Raw genomic sequence first — 18,478 nt, forward strand, 5'->3', positions numbered from 1 at the left:
GCGAGGGAAATTTCAAGTATCTGACGGGCGACCTTTGGCCCACTCATGCCACGTTGTCATGGGATGCTGATTGCTTGCTGAAGACAGATGTACAATGGAGAAAGCTTCAGATTGTAGGGGGCGGGGCTTAGACACTACCATTGGGTAGGGTTAGATGATGTCTCAATCTCTCGCTCTCTGTACTTACATCACACTTATACTAACGTGTACTATGACATAACTATTCTAAATGCTGCCCCATTTTACCCTCGACATCAAATCCAGAACAATACATTTCATTCTTCTTGATTCATCTATAGAGCAGAAATCATATCAAATGCATTTATTGGGAAGGACTTCTTACACTTTTGAAAACACTGTAAAATGCATGGAATATTTTTAATCATCGAAAATTGGTTCATATTTGTTTCCATAGATAAATGATGGGGTGTTTTGTTAGGTTTTTTTTTTTTTTTTTTTTTTTTTTGTATACCTTGGTCGAGGCTCGTATGAGAGCTAACACACAACTCACAGCAAGGAGGCATGAGACAAGAGGGGCGGGAGTGGAAGGGACAAAACATTGGGGAACAGACACAGGTGAACTGTGGAAGGGAGAGGGATGGGGATGGGACGGGGAACATGGCGAGGGGAAGATGGACATTAAAGGGACTTTCAGGAAGGAAAGCAGGAGAATTGAAGGAAGTGGGCTTGGGTGGATTATCGGGGGTAGAAAAGATCGAGGATTTGGATGGGGGAAGATAAGAGGTGGTGGTGAACAGCTGTTTTGAAAGCCTGAAGGGAAGAATGGGAAAGAATAGAGTGAGGAAGTTTATTCCAAAGGCGGGAAAAAAGAGGAATGAAAGAGTGAAGATGAGCAGTGATTCGTGATTTTGGTAGTTTTACCAGAAGGGGGTTGTTGGCGGACCTTGAGCGCCCTGTGGAAATGTGGTTGGGACAAATCGCAGAGAGAGCAGGGGGGGCAAGGCTGGAGAGGAGTCGGTAGAAGACAGAAAGACCACAGACCAACCTGCGGTGATTGAGTGAGAGGCCCAAAGACTCAGCTTCATTGCGGGAGATGCCAATGATCTTAAAAGCCCTGGTTTCGACAGCGTGAAGTCGAGAAAGGTGGGAGGCAGGAGCACCAGCCCAGAGGGGAGAGCAGTACTCCATCAGGCTACGGACAAAAGCTTTGTAAGTGGTCAGGAGCTCAAGAGGGCCGAGGAAGGACTTTGCACGACGGAGGATTCCCAGTCGGCGACTGGCTTTTGAGGCGAGGTTGGAAATGTGACTTTCCCAGGAAAGGTCATGGCAGATAGTGAGACCCAGAAGCTTGAAAGAAAAGACTTCTTCCAGAGGATTGTTGAGAAAGTGGATGGGGGGGTTTTGTAAACGGTCCTTTCGAAGAGACATAGTGAGAGTGTGAGATTTTTTGACAGAAGCTGAGGCTCATGGACGATCTGCACAAGAGAGGTGAAAGACCAACAAATCAACAATGGAGGAGAGGGGTATAAGCAGACAAAGTAGGGGGATTGAGCAAGGCACAGCTCGGCAGGCTGCATAATCATTTGGGACATTGGAACAGGATAGGGAATGTATGGGGATAATTATACAATCAGTTTGGGCAAACAGGAAAAGCTGATAAAAGGAATCAGTTTGGGAAAGAGTGCAAGAGGACTGGATCAGAAAGTCGGTGGGAATTGTAAATATCAGGAATAGGAATGGGGATATCATTTGATGACCTGAAGCCTGGTGTGTTGGCGCAGTGGTTAGGGCAGCGGCTTGGGATACAAAAGGTCCTGAGTTCAAGCCCTGTTGGACCACTGAATTAATACACCAGGGGGTTGACTCAGCCTGTCATCCTTCCGAGGTCGGCGAAATGAGTACCAGTATACTGGGCCGGTGTATACCCCGGTTAAAATAGGTGTACCATCTCCCTGTGTGTCGTAAGAGGCGACCAGGGTTGCGTCAGGAAGGGCATCCGGCGTAAAACGTGCCAAATCACTATGCGGATCATACGGATGATCCGCTGTGGCAACCCTTAACGGGAGCAGCCGAAAGAAGAAGAAGAAGAGGATTTGATGACCTGGATTTTTAAAGGAGTGGAGGAAAGAACATGACCCAATACTCTTGGGGAGATGATTCCACAGTCAGGAGAAGAAGGGAACAAAAGAATGGAGGTGAGCAGTTAGCTCAGACTGGGGGAGAGATAACAAGGTATGGGCTGCTGGCTGAGCGAGTATGACCTGGCAGCGGTCATGAGGGATGAATGACTGAGAGGGAATGAGGGGCAAGATCAGATATAAGGGAGTAGAAAACCACTTTGCTCCCAACCTGCCTGTGGTGGGAGAGGAGCAAGCCCAAGACCTCAGCCTCCTGCTGAGCGATTTTAATAAATGTTAGGTTCATGGATTCGATCACATTCAGGAAGGGCATAAGGCAATCTCCAGTGGCCACCATCCCATACTCCATGGTACTGCAGATTAAGGCTTTCATCCGAGATCTGATAGGATCTGAGAACAGCGAAGGAATGACTTAGTTCTGCAGAGCATTCCATCGTGCTAGTCTATTTTGATGGAGTTGAGACCATGACAGATCGTGAAAGATTAATTATTAGTCCGAGGAGTTCCAAATGAAGCACGTCTGCTAGAGGTTGATTGCAGAAGTAAATTAGGTCGTTATTCATGTGGTCTTTATGTAGAGATAGAGTGAGTGCGTGTGGCTGATAATTCCATGCACCCTTGACATTGAGAGGGTAAATGTGGTTAAGGAGTGAAGGGTTCATAATAAACAGATAAGTTTTCAACTAGTTGGTAATGGAACTAAAGAAAGGCTTTTGCTAAGGATTCCTCAGAGTTTTCTCCAATATCGACCACTGTTTCGGACTCGACACGTTCTCAAGATAAGATGTGAATACAGTACTTGGAGCTCCAACCCAAAGAAACGAAGAATGCAAATGATTTGCAAATAAGTGGTTTTATAATCACCAAAACAAGTCTTGTGAAAGAGCTGTATTTGAAACATAAGAGGTGCAAGATAATAAAAGCAAAAACGGTCAACAACATAAAATGGCATGAATAGTATTCAAGGTATTACATATACCACTGAAAAAGAAGTGAAAATGCAACGATGTATGAAGGTGAGCATCAAAATTAAAGAGTACTAGTGCATGCCCGTAGATGCGTGGCTGTACGTGCAAACCCTCCCCCCCCCCCCGCAAAAAAACTCAAACCGCGTGCCAGAAACAACAACTACACAAGCCGTTCCTTCGCTCTCGCGTGGCCGTACGTGCGTGTCCGTACGTGCGTGTCTGTACGTGCATGGCCGACCATGCATGGCCGTATGTGCGTGGCCATACGTGCGTGGCCATACATGCAAAAAAAATTAAAAAAAAAAACCTTCAAACCGCGTGCCAGAAACAACAACCACACAGGCCGTTCCTTCGCTCTCACATGCCCATACATGCATGGCCGTACGTGCGTGGCCGTATACAAAAAAAATAAATAAAAAAAACTTTCAAACCGCGTGCCAGAAACAACAACCACACAGGCCGTTCCTTCGCTCTCACATGCCCATACATGCATGGCCGTACGTGCGTGGCCGTATACAAAAAAAATAAATAAAAAAAACTTTCAAACCGCGTGCCAGAAACAACAACCACACAGGCCGTTCTTTCGCTCTCACATGCCCATACATGCATGGCCGTACGTGCGTGGCCGTATACAAAAAAAATAAATAAATAAAACTTTCAAACCGTGTGCCAGAAACAACAACCACACAGGCCGTTCCTTCACTCTCACATGCCCATACATGCATGGCCGTACGTGCGTGGCCGTATACAAAAAAAATAAATAAAAAAAACTTTCAAACCGCGTGCCAGAAACAACAACCACACAGGCCGTTCCTTCGCTCTCATGTGCCCATATGTGCGTGGCCGTAAATGCAAAAAAAAAAAACTTTCAAACAACCACACAGGCCATTCCTTCGCCCTCATAAACGACGACTGGATTGGGGCATTGTGTTTATCTATAAATGCGGATAAGAAATCGAGAAATTATTAGAATACAGTAAGTCATCACTATCCAAAAGTAGTGCGTGCCCGTACGGAATGTTCACATCATTCCACGAATTATCGCTTGCATTGAAGTAACAACTGCTGTGATACTTACACACAGAGTTAATTAAAATCAAGTTTACCTCCCTGTCTTTGCTTGCCATGACATTCGCTGCCATTTACCATTGGCACTCCTACCCCACGGTAACTAAGGCACCGATCGATCCCAATCGTAACCAGCACGGCACGTGACATCATCGTTGCCCGGCCGTGCACCGGCCTACGCAGCCACGTGTCCTGTGATTGGAAACGAAATGGCGCATCGGCCACGCCTACGCAGCATGTGTCCTGTCATTGGTAACTAAATGGCGCATCAGCCACGCCTACGCAGTACGTGTCCTGTCATTGGTTGGTAAATAAATGGTCATAACTTGGGAATCACTTGTCCGATTAATATCAAATCTTGAAAAGGCACATCCTCAGGTCCCCAGCAATATGGCTGGCAAGTTTCAATTAGATTGGACCAGTGGTTGTCGGGAAACAGCGGCCACAGACACACAGAAACACACACACACACACACACACACACACACACACACACACACACACACACACACACACACACACACACACACACACACACACACACATTGCTGGAATTATAAATAGATGAAATGAGGTCAATGAGATGACAAATGAAGGGGTTGAATGCAGACTGCAGAGGAATGAGTAAGGAAACCCATCGTTGTGAATCGTTTTTACCACCAAATTGAGATGTATTTCGTTGTCAAGCATGTTGAGTGGAGCTGAATTCCTTAACACTTCCAAAGGCCACAGCATTTTGACAATTGGAAACAAAAAAAGTTGTGCACTTTGTTTGATAAATTATTTTTGGAACAATTTTTCTTCAATAAATAAATAATAATAAAAATCGTCTCCATGTACATTGTACACACCTTTATCTCGTTAGCACCTCTTCTTAAACAACATCGCTGAGGAAACGGCGCTTCTTCTTTGTTTCCTCGTCCAGGGCAAGAATACGGAGGCTTTTAATGGCCAATTATTCAATTAGCACCAACGGATTTTGCCTTTTCGCAAGGAAAAACGAGAAGAGAAGAGAAGAGAAGAGAAGAGAAGAGAAGAGAAGAGAAGAGAAGAGAAGAACCCGTAATGGCGAACGCGGCTGAGTTTCTCTTCCCCATCGACCACGACTACGTAGCAACGCTTCCTGTCATTGGTTGATAAAAAAATGGCCGCAGAAACGGCTGTCATTGGTTGGTAAATAAATGGCCATAACTTGGGAAGCACTTGTCCGATTAATATCAAACCTTGAAAAGGCACATTCTCAGGTCCCCAGCAATATACCTAGCAAGTTTCAATTAGATCGGACCAGCGGTTGTCGAGAAACAGCGGTCACAGACACACACAGACACACAGACACACACACACACACACACACAGACACACACACACACACAGACACACACACAGACACACACACAGACACACACACACAGACACACACGCACACACAGACACACACACAGACCCAGACACACACACACACACACCACACACACACACACACACACACACACACATACATTGCTGGAATTATAGATAGACATAAATAGGAGAGTAAAGAAAGAAGATGAGAGAGAGGAAAAAAAATGGATAAAATGAAAAACAATCATTTGTAGTGGCAAAAGAGAAGAAAAATGTTAGACGTCAGGCAAAAGTTTTAGAGTTTGGAAGATTCATCTGGTGAAGTGTGAATAAAGTAGCAACACAGAAAGAGCTCGGATGACTTGGGATAAGACGATCTCCTTTTGAGATCATGGGTGTCGAATTTGGCAGATGAGGTTGAGAGGAAACGAGTTCAGTGGTCTTAAAGTTAAGAGCACAGCAAGCCAAATATTCAACTGCAGAACAATACGTCACACGTTAAGAAAAGACATGCAGATGGACGTCATCTACAGCACTGTAACCCAGGTGATTAAGGGAAGTCACTATGACATTGCTACTAAAATTATCTTTGGATGGTGTGAGTCGTTATGTAATCCCCCAAACCCAACCATTTTGCTCTGAAATATTTTTTCATTGATTGCAGACAGGGATAAGGATTGATCCAGTGGGGGTGAAATGTCGATGGATCGACCTGTACAAGAAGGGAGTTTTGAAATATGAGCAGTCTGAAAAATGTCAGTGCAAAATACGAGCCAAAGTGCTTTGAGAGATCTTCTTTCAGCCAGTCTGACCACAAGATGAAAGAGGCTGTTTATATGTGGAAATACTCATTGTAAGTTGGCATTTGGAATTGAAAGATACATATGTTTAGGGTAGAAGACCATTAATAAGGCCTCAAGTCAAAACCGTGTTAGTGCAAAGTTTGGAATTTTCATCTAAAAATGTGTTTGCACTAATGATAGCTGTTAAGGTGATTTAAATTTGAGCTGAACTCTAGTTTTACACTCTTATTGCCTATTTTTAATAAAATTATACTTAGGTAACTCTTCAAGGTATTCTGTATCTTTGGGCACACTTGACTCATCCAAGTGGAAGGTTGATCACAGGTGCCCTGGGCAACTTTTCTGTTTAATTGCGTTGAGCTTATAAAAGTTGAAATTACCTCATTAGGATCCTTGGTGCTTTATAACCACCATTGGTGACTCAATTAGGTGCATCTTCAACAGATAATATATTTGTCCAAATGCAAGTCTCCCACAATCTCTACATCTCCGAATATGCTCGACATGAAACCCCTCTTTCTGCTTCCTTTTATAGAAGTGCTGTTATTTCTCCCTCTTCCCCACCGTTCACAGCCCATCCAATCCTTCATATCTTTAACAAGCAGAACCAATGGTATGTTTTTGTAAACAAACTTTTATTCTTTAAGAGTATAAACGTGGTGAGGTTATACAAAAATAAGATCAAAATAAAACCAAGGGACAATGGAGTGAGGGAATCATTAAAACTGGATCAACTGGCCAATCTCTTGCAACGAGTGCCAAGGTCCGATTTATAATCAGATTACGCCCATTTCGGGTAGCTCTGATGTTATTTCAACTGGGCAATGACCCATAATCAATTGATCGAGATTGGATCCATTTCAGGTCAAAATTCGATCCATATCTGAAGTAGGATTTTATCCAGCTGTGGTTGAAAGTACCTGGCTGCACTGCAACCTTTGCTAATCAAGACCAGATGGGGCTGGATGAGCAATGCAGCTCCAGGAACGAGAAAGCTGCTGGGTGCCAAATGTTTGCAATGTAAGCAGGTTGTAAACAGTACTTAACACTGCCAGCGATAAATAACAGGGAGGAGTTGACGGGAGTAAAACATAGGAAATAAAAAGAAGAGTACAGATCTGAAGGTCACCATTTCATGCAGCAGAAACAAGCGTGAGAGGTGACTTCTGCTCCTCATTAGCAGGTAAACAGTGTAAACATAACAAGAACGGAATGCAAAATGTGCAGAGCACAAACTTGGGCATGATGGCCGCTTTGTGATTTGGCAGCTCTGAGAAGGAAGGGGCATCCAGAACACACCACGTTCAACGCCGCGTGCAAACACTGAGTGAGGGCCATTGGCACCTTCAGCAGTGATAAATTGGTCCCAAATCTTTGAAGAAGGTGAAGGTAGTTGAGTTGAAGGGTACAGTGGGTATTGAGCATGCAAGGCAGTTGTAATGGCAAGAGACAATTCTTTTTTGCACGAATGGTTGAGGGGTAGGAGAAATAGGGGTTGAAAATAAGCATCAATAATGTAGCAAAATCAGAGTAATAATAATATCAACAATTATAATAATAATTATAATAATAAAAATAATAACAATAAACACAAAGTAATAAAAGTCACACTGTGATCAAGTCAAACCATGGGTGGGGGCATTGTTCAGTTCTGCCAGGCAGTTGTGGTCTGAAAGGCCATGTGCCTTTAGCTGAAGCCTATGTTAGTGGCCAGGCCTCACCTCGCAATGTTGTAGAAAGGGGTATTGTTGTAATAAATGTGAAAAAAGGATTGATGGTGGGGCTTTGCATTGGCAGTGTAAGAAGAAAGAAAATTTGGAAAGCGTGCAATAAAGAGAGAGAAAATTTGTGGTGGCTGAAAAGTAGATCAAGTCGAACATGACCTGTCTCATAGTGGTCTTGCCCCAAAAGCCACAGGAGAGAAAGGAAGGCAGAAATAGATGGACATAAGATGGACAAAGAGAAGAGGTGCCAGAATAGATGTTGCAGGTTCTCAGTCTCCACTATTGGACCCGCCATCTGCATACATTGCCGACAATTTCTGGAACCGAGGCCCCCAGTCATTCAGGTAGTCATAGTTCTGATCAGAATCGGTCGAGGCACGCGAGTCGAGTGAGCTTAGAGAACCAGCCACAGAACCGGCACCTTCGTATGCAAACACCTGCAGGGAATCATAAGGAGGAGCCGAGGGATCTCTATCCGCTTCGAGTAACATGTCCTGCAGGAAAGAGCCCATCTCTCCACCACCTTGTGCCTCTGGCCAGCACCTGAGTGTGGACACAAATCAAAACGGTCATACTTGACTTCCCCATCCCATGTACATATAATTCAATATGAATATCAACATTTAATCTGGATTTTAACATTTTGATAACTGTTGTTGCAGTTGTTACTCCTCTACCCACTGAGAGAGCATCAGGGCAACCAGGACTGATTGGGAGAATTTCCAAAACTGAACTTTTACCCCTGGACTCCTTCACAAGGTGCTGCTAAAAGCAGTGAGAAATACTAGCAGACAGTACACCCAACTTGATGTCTTTCTGAAGGAAGGTGCACTCATTGATGCAACACTGTGCCTAAGAAGCACCAGGGTGACAGTTCAAAATGGAATTGGAAATTGAACCCAGCTTAAACAGCTCAAGGGTGAGTGTGCTACCTCTGAGTTGTCCTCTCAAACCCTTTATAGGGAGTTGAAAAGTCGGCTGTCCCATATATATTTCGGATGTGGATGTTTAAAATCTTTTGAAAGAATCAGCTACTGTTTGCCAGCAACCTCCCCATGTTCCTTGCTTGAGGTTAGACAGCTAGTTGTCACTTCCTGGAGTAGGAGGAAGTGGTGGTAGGTAGACATAGGATAGCACAGGTATGATAGGCCAAATTCCCTTGATATGTGCCTTGTTTATGTTGGTGACAACTTGTGATAACATAATGGCTATCACAAAAACGAATGAAGACTCTTACTCGAGTTTTTATGATTGTATAGTCGAGTTTTGTTATTCAGCCCAGGCAAGGTCTGACAATGAAACTTTGGTTTTATTGCTGACAATGCTCGGCTAAACACTGACTACACGAACCTGCGTACAACCCCAGGAGGGATGGCATGCTCTGGCTTGATGTCCCGTCGTGCTCCTTGATCAGGCAACCCAGCAATCCCACCCTCTACATGCTTGAGTGCTGCTATGTCAAACGCCTCAGTGTCCTCCTCTCCACCCCCTTCATCATCGTAGCTCACAACCGTCTCCCGCACATCACCCTCAGACTCCGCAAGCAAGGGCTCCTTGCGCTTTCTCCGCAGCGTCACGAACAGCACAACGATGACTGGGGAGGTGTAGAGGGGATAAATCGGGAAAGAAAGCTCAGCACGTTGAAGCCCTTCAAGGTTATGGGTGTTTTGTATGGATGAATGTGATGGAGATGCATCCCAACAGTACGTCGATGAATAGCCTGTTTAGCCATCGATTTTTATTACATCCTTACTTGTCGAGTCTATCCAGGATGCATGGCAGCATAGAGTGCTATATATCTATTTTACTCTGCAATACACGTTACACAATTGTAAATGACCGTACACTCCACACCATCATGTCCACATTGGGATTCTAATCTTTGATGACATCATAATGCACAATGTCATTGAAATACACCATCACATGCTACTTACTCAGCAGAATGAGGAGGCAGGCAAGAATGGCAATAAGTGCTTCGGCACTGAGGCCAGGTGCTCGGAATGGGGCACCCTTGACGCAGGAGACATAACCGTCCGGTGAGCATGAACACACGCGCACCGTCAAGGTGCTGGTCCCCGTGAGGCTGGGGGAGCCGCCATCAGACACGGCCAATGGCAGCAGCATTAGGTTTTGCTCAGCTTGCAGAACACTGCCAGGACGCAACAGCAGTTGTGCGGTTTTGTCTGCAGCATGAGGGTAGGCAGTTGTGAGAGGTTAGATAATTATCATCGAGACCGATTATTTAATTTGATGCTTTATTTCTAAGAAGGTCTTCTATACGGATCCGCATCAACAAGCCTCAGTCGCATGGTAAAACCTCCATATGCTGGATATATCCCAGAGGATTTATCAGTCATTCACTGAAGCATCACCACGGTAGAAGTGTCAGAGATGGTGCCAGGATTCTGCAGAGCAATCTGTCCTCATTTGTACAATCTAGGGTATACACGTTTCTAACATTGAACCCAATCCTGGGCAGCTTTGGTTCAAAAATAATAATAATTTAAGAGTGCTTTGAAGTCGTAAGGCTGTACGTTAACATAATGTACACTTTAGAGAGTGAATTCTGCTGGTAACAGGAGCTAAACTCCTGATTTTGAATCTTGACCAAAGTGTTCCAGTGTGAAATGTTTTCGGAAAGTATTTGCTTTTTTGCATTTTAAACAGTGATCTATGGCTCCCGATGGAGCTTGTATATCTTGTATATCATATGTGGTGCAAGGACATTAGGAGACATTGGTGTACGTTTTATGTGTATGACGAGGGTAATAACGGACAGGTGACAAATCAACAAAGTGCATGCGATTTGAACCTGGGATCCCAGAATCATGAGACTCTGCTCAGATGGGAATGCTATTAAACAAGCCAACAAAATAACAGGTTCATAAATTTTTATTACTGTATTTTGAAAAGTTTTATTTTGGGAGAAAAATAAAAAGTTTATTATTTTTGTAGTTTGCTCAGACGGGAGCACTAAAAAGGCCAACTCTGTTGACTTAGTGGCATTATTAACTTCGCCACCGAAGGTGGACGGAGGGTATGTTTTCATCCTCTCTTGTCTGTTTGTTTGTGTGTCTGTGAACAGGATATGTCAAAAAGTTGTGGACGGATTCGGACAAAATCTGGTGGACAAGTTTGACAAGGACAAAATGATTATATTTTGGTGAAAATACGGATCCAATAATTTTTGAAGTGATTCTTCACCATTGAGAGATAGGGCTAAAAATTATATATACCACGATTTCTCAAATGATTGTGGAGAGATTCGGACGTAACTTGGTGGACAGGTTGGGTGTGTGATAAGGACGAATTTATTAGAGTTGGGTGAAGATCCGAATCCGGGTCCAGATACAAGATTTAAAAAAATTTCTATGTGATTCTTCACCATTGAGAAATGGGGTCAAAAACGATATTTAGCATGATATCTCAAGTTATGGATGGATTATGACAAAACTTGGTTGATGAGTTGGGTAGATGACAAGACCAAGCAAATTAGATTTTGGTTCAGGTCAGCGGATCTGGCCTATCAGTGGGAAACAAAACGTAAACTGTTCAGCCTGGAAGAGGTATGCGCTCTTATCAAGTGCTCTTCTAGTTGTGCGTTTGTCTATGTGTCTGTGAGCAGGATATCTCAAAAAGTTGTGGACGGATTTGGACGAAGCTTGGTGGACAGGTTGGGTGAGTAACAAGGACAAATTGATTTGATTTTGATTAAGGTCCAGATGGAGATCCAGCCTATCAGTGGGATACAAAACGTAGACTGTTCAGCCTGGCAGAGGTATGCGCTCTATCAAGTGCTGTTCTCGTTGTGTGTTTGTCTATGTGTCTGTGAGCAGGATATCTCAAAAAAGTTCTGGACGGATTTGGACGAAATTTGATGGACAGGTTGGGTGTGTGAAAACGACGAAATGGTTTGATTTTGGTGAAGATCTGGATGTGATCATTTTTTTCAGTGATTCTTCACTATTGAGTTATAGGGCAAAAAACAATATATAGTACTATGTCTCAAAAAGTTGTGGACGAATTTGGACGAAGTTTGATGGACAGGTTGGGTGAGTAACAAGGACAAATTGATTTGATTTTGATTAAGGTCCAGATGTATATTCAGCCTATCAGAGGGATACAAAACGTTCACTGTTCAGCCTGGCAGAGTTATGCACACCACCGAAGTGCTGTTCTTGTGGTGAGAGCTTCTGCTGTTAGTCTGGGAGTTTGGTAGTTCGATTCTAACCCTGGTGGAGTCATACCAAAAATAGAAAAATTGTACGTGCTGCTTCCTTGCTTGATGTTCAGCATTAGATGATGGAGCACAGATTAACACTTTCGGTTGGAGGGGGGGGGGGTAGGTTAGGTTATGAGATTTCTCCCTCCTTACTCTGAATGCAGAGAGAAAAGCAACATCACAAGATCGTCCACAAGAACATAACCAGAGTGCACCGGAAAGTTGTCATTTTCCCCAAGGTAGCCCGCTGTGTTTGTCTGAAGTGAAATCCCACATTGACTGGTGTCTCTGTCTGCATGTGAGCATGATTTGTGTGACCACTTTCATGAGCCTAATACCCTGAAGAAGAGAACTCCACTTTTAAACTATATTTACAGGGAAAAAAAAATCCTTGCATAAAGAATGCTTTGATTACATATATTTTTTAAAGCGTTTTAACAGTTTGTTACAATTTCGTTAAATCACGTTCAACAATGTAAGGGCTTTAGAAAATAAGCTCCGTGCTAAACAAAAAGCACAAAGCATTCATTCAGGCACCAGATCTGCTTCAGCTCTAAATGGAGGCTCGACTCTCATAGATCTTTATGAGGCTAGCGTGGAAGCCATACGCAAGAAAGAGTTCTCTTGAGGCGATGCGGCCAAGTTTGGTCAAAGTAATGAGCCCAACGACCTTCCATGCTCTAAAAGATGCCCCAGACGTGACAGTAGGCCCATTTTGTTTTGTGCTCGAGTCCAACAGAAACCATCAACAGAAAAACTCGCAAATCAGGAGCTTTATGCATATTAAACTTATAACCAAATAAACGAATCGCCTTTTACTGCAAGTTCCATAATATAAATTATAATGGCACTCCAATCAGGTGGCCGTAAGTCACTGTGACAGTAGGGGTCCAGCTCTGGAAAGCTGTAGTGTTGTGATCCTATGGGCTAATCAGTTTACCAAAGCCTGGTGTGAAAGAGGCCGGATCATAGACATAAGTCTGGTTATCCACAGACACAATCCAGCTGTGCAGTGAACAGCTATTGGATGTAATCCACATGATCTCATCAATGAAGGTTGAAGAATAAAAATAAAAACATTCACTTTGAAAAGTCTCCAATTTCCTTGCACAAAGCCAAATTGTACAGGGTGATGCATACCCGTCAGACATTTGGCTGCAAACTCCAACAGCACTTTTCACACAGTTTCCAATTTTTTTTTTAATCCAGAAGGATTGTTCAGGCATAGAAATAAATTATGACCAAATGCAAGATTCATCACAAGAATAGTCTGATCTCACTATTTCCATGCACTCATAGTGATGTGGCACTTATAGATCTGGAAGTGTCCTAATTGGTCTACCCCAGTGCATATATATATATATATATATATATATATATATATATATATATATATATATATATATATATATATATATATATAGACAAACAGACCACAACTCGACTCTGTTTTGTTCTTGCATATGGCAGCTTGGTTGCCGGATAGCTATCATTTGTTGGAAGCGTGGCTGTGCTTGTGATGCTGTACCCTCTACCAGTACACTGGTACTCATTTCGCCAACCTCGGAAAGATGACAGGCTGAGTCAACCCCACCTGGTGTTAATTCAGCAGCCAACATGGATTTAACTCAGGGCCCGAGGATCCTGAGCCAGCCACCCTAGCTGCTAAGCTAACACCAGTCTTTTGCCAACTCGACTACGATATCATAATTGGCGTCATTTTGTTACCCAAACAGCCACCATCACTATGCAATCGAAGCTATAAAGATGCGAATTGCAAACTGATTTTTCACCGAGCTGAGACATGGATGGGAATGAAATCCAGGGGGGGCTGGGGGGGTGCAGGGTCAGATAGGTTCAAGGGTGGGCAGTTCTCGGGAGAAGCTTGGTAGCATGGGGGTTGGGGTAAAAAAAATGGCCAGACTGAACAACAGCCCTTTCAATCGCCTTTCAGGAACAACAGCCCTTTCAGGAACTACTCGACCGAATCTCAAAATCAAGACATCAGTTTGATTGGAATGGTGAACACGCCCAATTTGCACTTTATTAGTGGCATCATGTTGGACCTTGAGGTCTCTAACGGTCTTCAAAGGGTCTAGAAAATTCGCTATCTGCTCTGGAGTATCATAAGGGGGTAGAATCTTTATGAGAGGGAGGGGAGGGGATTGAGGGTTTGCCATACCTGGATACATGATGAATGGTACCACATGTATTTGAGTTCAGATGCAAATGTGTATTCCTTTACTATAAGCAACTGCATCTTTCAGAATGACACGTGATATCATTGTCATCATCAACTTGAATAACCTGTGCTTTTCACTGATATTGTGAGAGAGACAGAGACAGAGACAGAGACAGAGACAATGACAATGACAGAATGACAGCCTTCTGTATTGATGTAATGGAAATATTATAACCTTCAGACTTTGCAAAAAAGGAATTGATTATTTTCTGGAATTACAAGTGGCCTGCAGACCTGAGTTAATTGTGAATAAATTAATTATTACATTTCAAGACGCCAAGAGTTTGACAATGTGTCAGTGATAGGAGATTCAGTGGCGAGAACACAGAACCAACGAACAACTCACAGCCCCAGACGTACGAACCGTGAATAATATTTTATGATTAATGACTAATAACAATAATAGCTGAATTATTTTTAACTTGGTGAAAATTTATCCTGTGTTATTGATGAACCTAAATCAAATATGGCATACCGAGCAGGAGACAAAATAAATTTTGGGATTTACGTTGATCAAATTCCTCTCATTCAGTGATCGAACGCGACCTCTCGGCTGTGAATCGCGTGATGGTCAAAGCTCGTGATCGATCGCGACACCAGATTTCAATTTGACATTTACTAACGAGTGTTACACTTTGCTTTGTGCTAAAATATCATCCTTGTAGTTTTGAGACAAAATTCACATTATTAACTAACATGTATCTCGGAATTGACTTTGCTGAATTAAGCTCCCAGTGCCGTGTATAATGCAGACTAATTGAATGGGTAACAACAAAATGGCGCCTGAAAATTCGGTGACATAGTTTGGCCGCGGACGTCACAAAGCAACGAGACAAAAAATGGCCAGACTATATGTATATATATATATATATATATATATATATATATATATATATATATATATATATATATATATATATATATATATGGCAATGGTCTACCCTATCACTTGAACCATACGAGGACTCTGAGATTTGGCTCAGTTATTAGACCACTGGCTTATTCTTATAAATCACACTTTTACATCCACATAATTGTAGAAGAAACCCCCATTTAGATATCTCTTCCAGTAAACAGCGTGTTCCATAATGCACCGCTACCACTGACACTTTTCCTGATGACACACACACACACACACACACACACACACACACACACACACACACACACACACACACACACACACACACACACACACACACACACACACACACACACACACACACACACACACACACACACACACACACACACACACACACACACACACACACACACACACACACACACACACACTTTGAGGTTGAGTAGATTATAGCTAAGCTTTATTGCACACAAATAACAGGAAAGATATAATAAGAACTGCAATAATAATTATACCAGTAAGATTAGCTCTTTGCATTGCAAATAAACTTTTGTTCAAATGGATTTGCATTTTTAACTTTATTAATGTCCTTACCATTTCACAGATGCTCATTACAGCGCGGCGACATCGCGCGGTTATATAATTGGCTATTCTGTCCTGTGTCTTCTGTCACTCTTATTGTTGGGTGTGATGTGGGCGGAGATTGCCGGGTGGATTGTGGGCGGAGATTGCCGGTGGATTGTGGGCGGAGATTGCCGGGTGGATTGTGGGTGGAGATTGCCGGGTGGATTATGGGTGGAGATTGCCGGGTGGATTGTGGGTGGAGATTGCCGGGTGGATTGTGGGTGGAGATTGCCGGGTGGATTATGGGCGGAGATTGCCGGGTGGATTGTGGGCGGAGATTGCCGGGTGGATTGTGGGTGGAGATTGCCGGGTGGATTGTGGGTGGAGATTGCTGGGTGGATTGTGGGTGGAGATTGCCGGGTGGATTGTGGGCGGAGATTGCCGGGTATTTGTGGGCAGAGATTGCCGGGTGGATTATGGGTGGAGATTGCTGCGTGGATTGTGGGTGGAGATTGCCGGGTGGATTGTGGGCGGAGATTGCCGGGTGGATTGTGGGCGGAGATTGCCGGGTGTATTGTGGGCGGAGATTGCCGGGTGGATTATGGGTGGAGATTGCCGGGTGGATTATGGGTGGAGATTGCCGGGTGGATTGTGGGCGGAGATTGCCGGGTGGATTGTGGGCGGAGATTGCCGGGTGTATTGTGGGTGGAGATTGCCGGGTATTTGTGGGCGGAGATTGCCGGGTGGATTATGGGTGGAGATTGCTGGGTGGATTGTGGGTGGAGATTGCTGGGTGGATTGTGGGTGGAGATTGCCGGGTGGATTGTGGGTGGAGATTGCTGGGTGGATTGTGGGTGGAGATTGCCGGGTATTTGTGGGTGGAGATTGCCGGGTGGCTTGTGGGTGGAGATTGCAGGGTGGATTGTGGGTGGAGATTGCCGGGTGAATTGTGGGTGGAGATTGCTGGGTGGATTGTGGGTGGAGATTGCTGGGTGGATTGTGGGTGAAGATTGCTGGGTGGATTGTGGGCGGAGATTTCCGGGTGTATTGTGGGTGGAGATTGCCGGGTATTTGTGGGCGGAGATTGCCGGGTGGATTATGGGTGGAGATTGCTGGGTGGATTGTGGGTGGAGATTGCCGGGTGGATTGTGGGCGGAGATTGCCGGGTGGATTGTGGGTGGAGATTGCCGGGTATTTGTGGGCGGAGATTGCCGGGTGGATTATGGGTGGAGATTGCTGGGTGGATTGTGGGCGGAGATTGCCGGGTGGATTGTGGGCGGAGATTGCCGGGTGTATTGTGGGTGGAGATTGCCGGGTATTTGTGGGCGGAGATTGCCGGGTGGATTATGGGTGGAGATTGCTGGGTGGATTGTGGGTGGAGATTGCTGGGTGGATTGTGGGTGGAGATTGCCGGGTGGATTGTGGGTGGAGATTGCTGGGTGGATTGTGGGTGGAGATTGCCGGGTGGATTGTGGGTGGAGATTGATGGGTGGATTGTGGGTGGAGTTTGCTGGGTGGATTGCGAGTGGAGATTGCTGGGTGGATTGTGGGCGAAGATTGCCGGGTGTATTGTGGGTGGCGATTGCCGGGTATTTGTGGGCGGAGATTGCGGGGTGGATTATGGGAGGAGATTGCTGGGTGGATTGTGGGTGGAGATTGCCGGGTGGATTGTGGGCGGAGATTGCCGGGTGGATTGTGGGTGGAGATTGCCGGGTGGATTGTGGGTGGAGATTGCCGGGTGGATTGTGGACAGAGATTGCCGGGTGGATTGTGGGTGGAGATTGCTGGGTGGCTGGTCGGTGGAGATCACCAGGTGAATTGTGGGCGGAGATTGCTGGGTGGATTGTGGACGGAGAATGCCGGCTGTATTGTGGGCGGAGATTGCTGAGTGGATTGTGGGTGGAGATTGCTGGGTGGATTGTGGGTGGAGATTGCCGGGTGGATTGTGGGTGGAGATTGCCGGGTGGATTGTGGACGGAGATTGCCGGGTGGATTGTGGGCGGAGATTGCCGGGTGGATTGTGGGTGGAGATTGCCAGGTGAATTGTGGGCGGAGATTGACAGGTGGATTGTGGGCGGAGATTGCCGGGTGGATTGTGGGCGGAGATTGCCGGTTGAATTGACGGCGGGGTTAATGCGGAAGAGCGACGTTTTTGTGCTGAATCGTTTTCTGTGTGACGCCGGAAGTTGATTTTCTGAGCAGGAAGTGATAATTTTCCTGTTCCGTTCGTTGTTGACGCGTAGCGTTGTAACTCTCGTTCTTCATTGTTATAGCGCGGCGACATCACGCTGTTATATAATTGGTATTCTGTCCTGTGTCTTCTGTCACATCTTCTGTCACACTTATGGCCACGTACGTCCCTTTGATCTGAGGGCTGTAAATAGAAATTTGTCCAACGTCACAACTCTTCCCATCATGCATGCTAAATCACAGTGTCTACATTAAAATTTTATAACTGCAAAATTGTTTCATCATTCTTAACCTTTTACTGCCCCCAGCCGCGCGATATCGAAGTATTCGCTTCTTGTTTTCCATGTCTTCTCTATTAATTTATTAGCACTACACTAGTGAATCTGTGA

The 18,478-nt window shown here is 44.6% G+C and overlaps 1 protein-coding gene across 1 annotated transcript in view; it reads right to left on the reverse strand.

The window, feature by feature from the left end:
* Nucleotides 1-6,895: 6,895 nt before the first annotated feature.
* LOC147023445 (cadherin-11-like) overlaps nucleotides 6,896-18,478 on the reverse strand; it is a 182,729-nt gene continuing 171,146 nt past the window's right edge. The window contains exons 11-13 of the mRNA XM_085888867.1: nucleotides 9,941-10,189; nucleotides 9,354-9,597; nucleotides 6,896-8,546 (exon numbers count right to left, since the gene is read on the reverse strand). Coding sequence (XP_085744993.1) covers nucleotides 8,273-8,546; nucleotides 9,354-9,597; nucleotides 9,941-10,189 — 767 coding nt within the window. The 3' untranslated portion in view covers nucleotides 6,896-8,272. The remainder of the gene's footprint in view (nucleotides 8,547-9,353; nucleotides 9,598-9,940; nucleotides 10,190-18,478) is intronic.

The sequence above is a fragment of the Eptatretus burgeri genome, chromosome 7 (genome assembly GCF_056783735.1).
Source record: "Eptatretus burgeri isolate ZD-2024b chromosome 7, Ebu_testis_v1, whole genome shotgun sequence".
NCBI classification, from domain to species: Eukaryota; Metazoa; Chordata; class Myxini; order Myxiniformes; family Myxinidae; genus Eptatretus; species Eptatretus burgeri.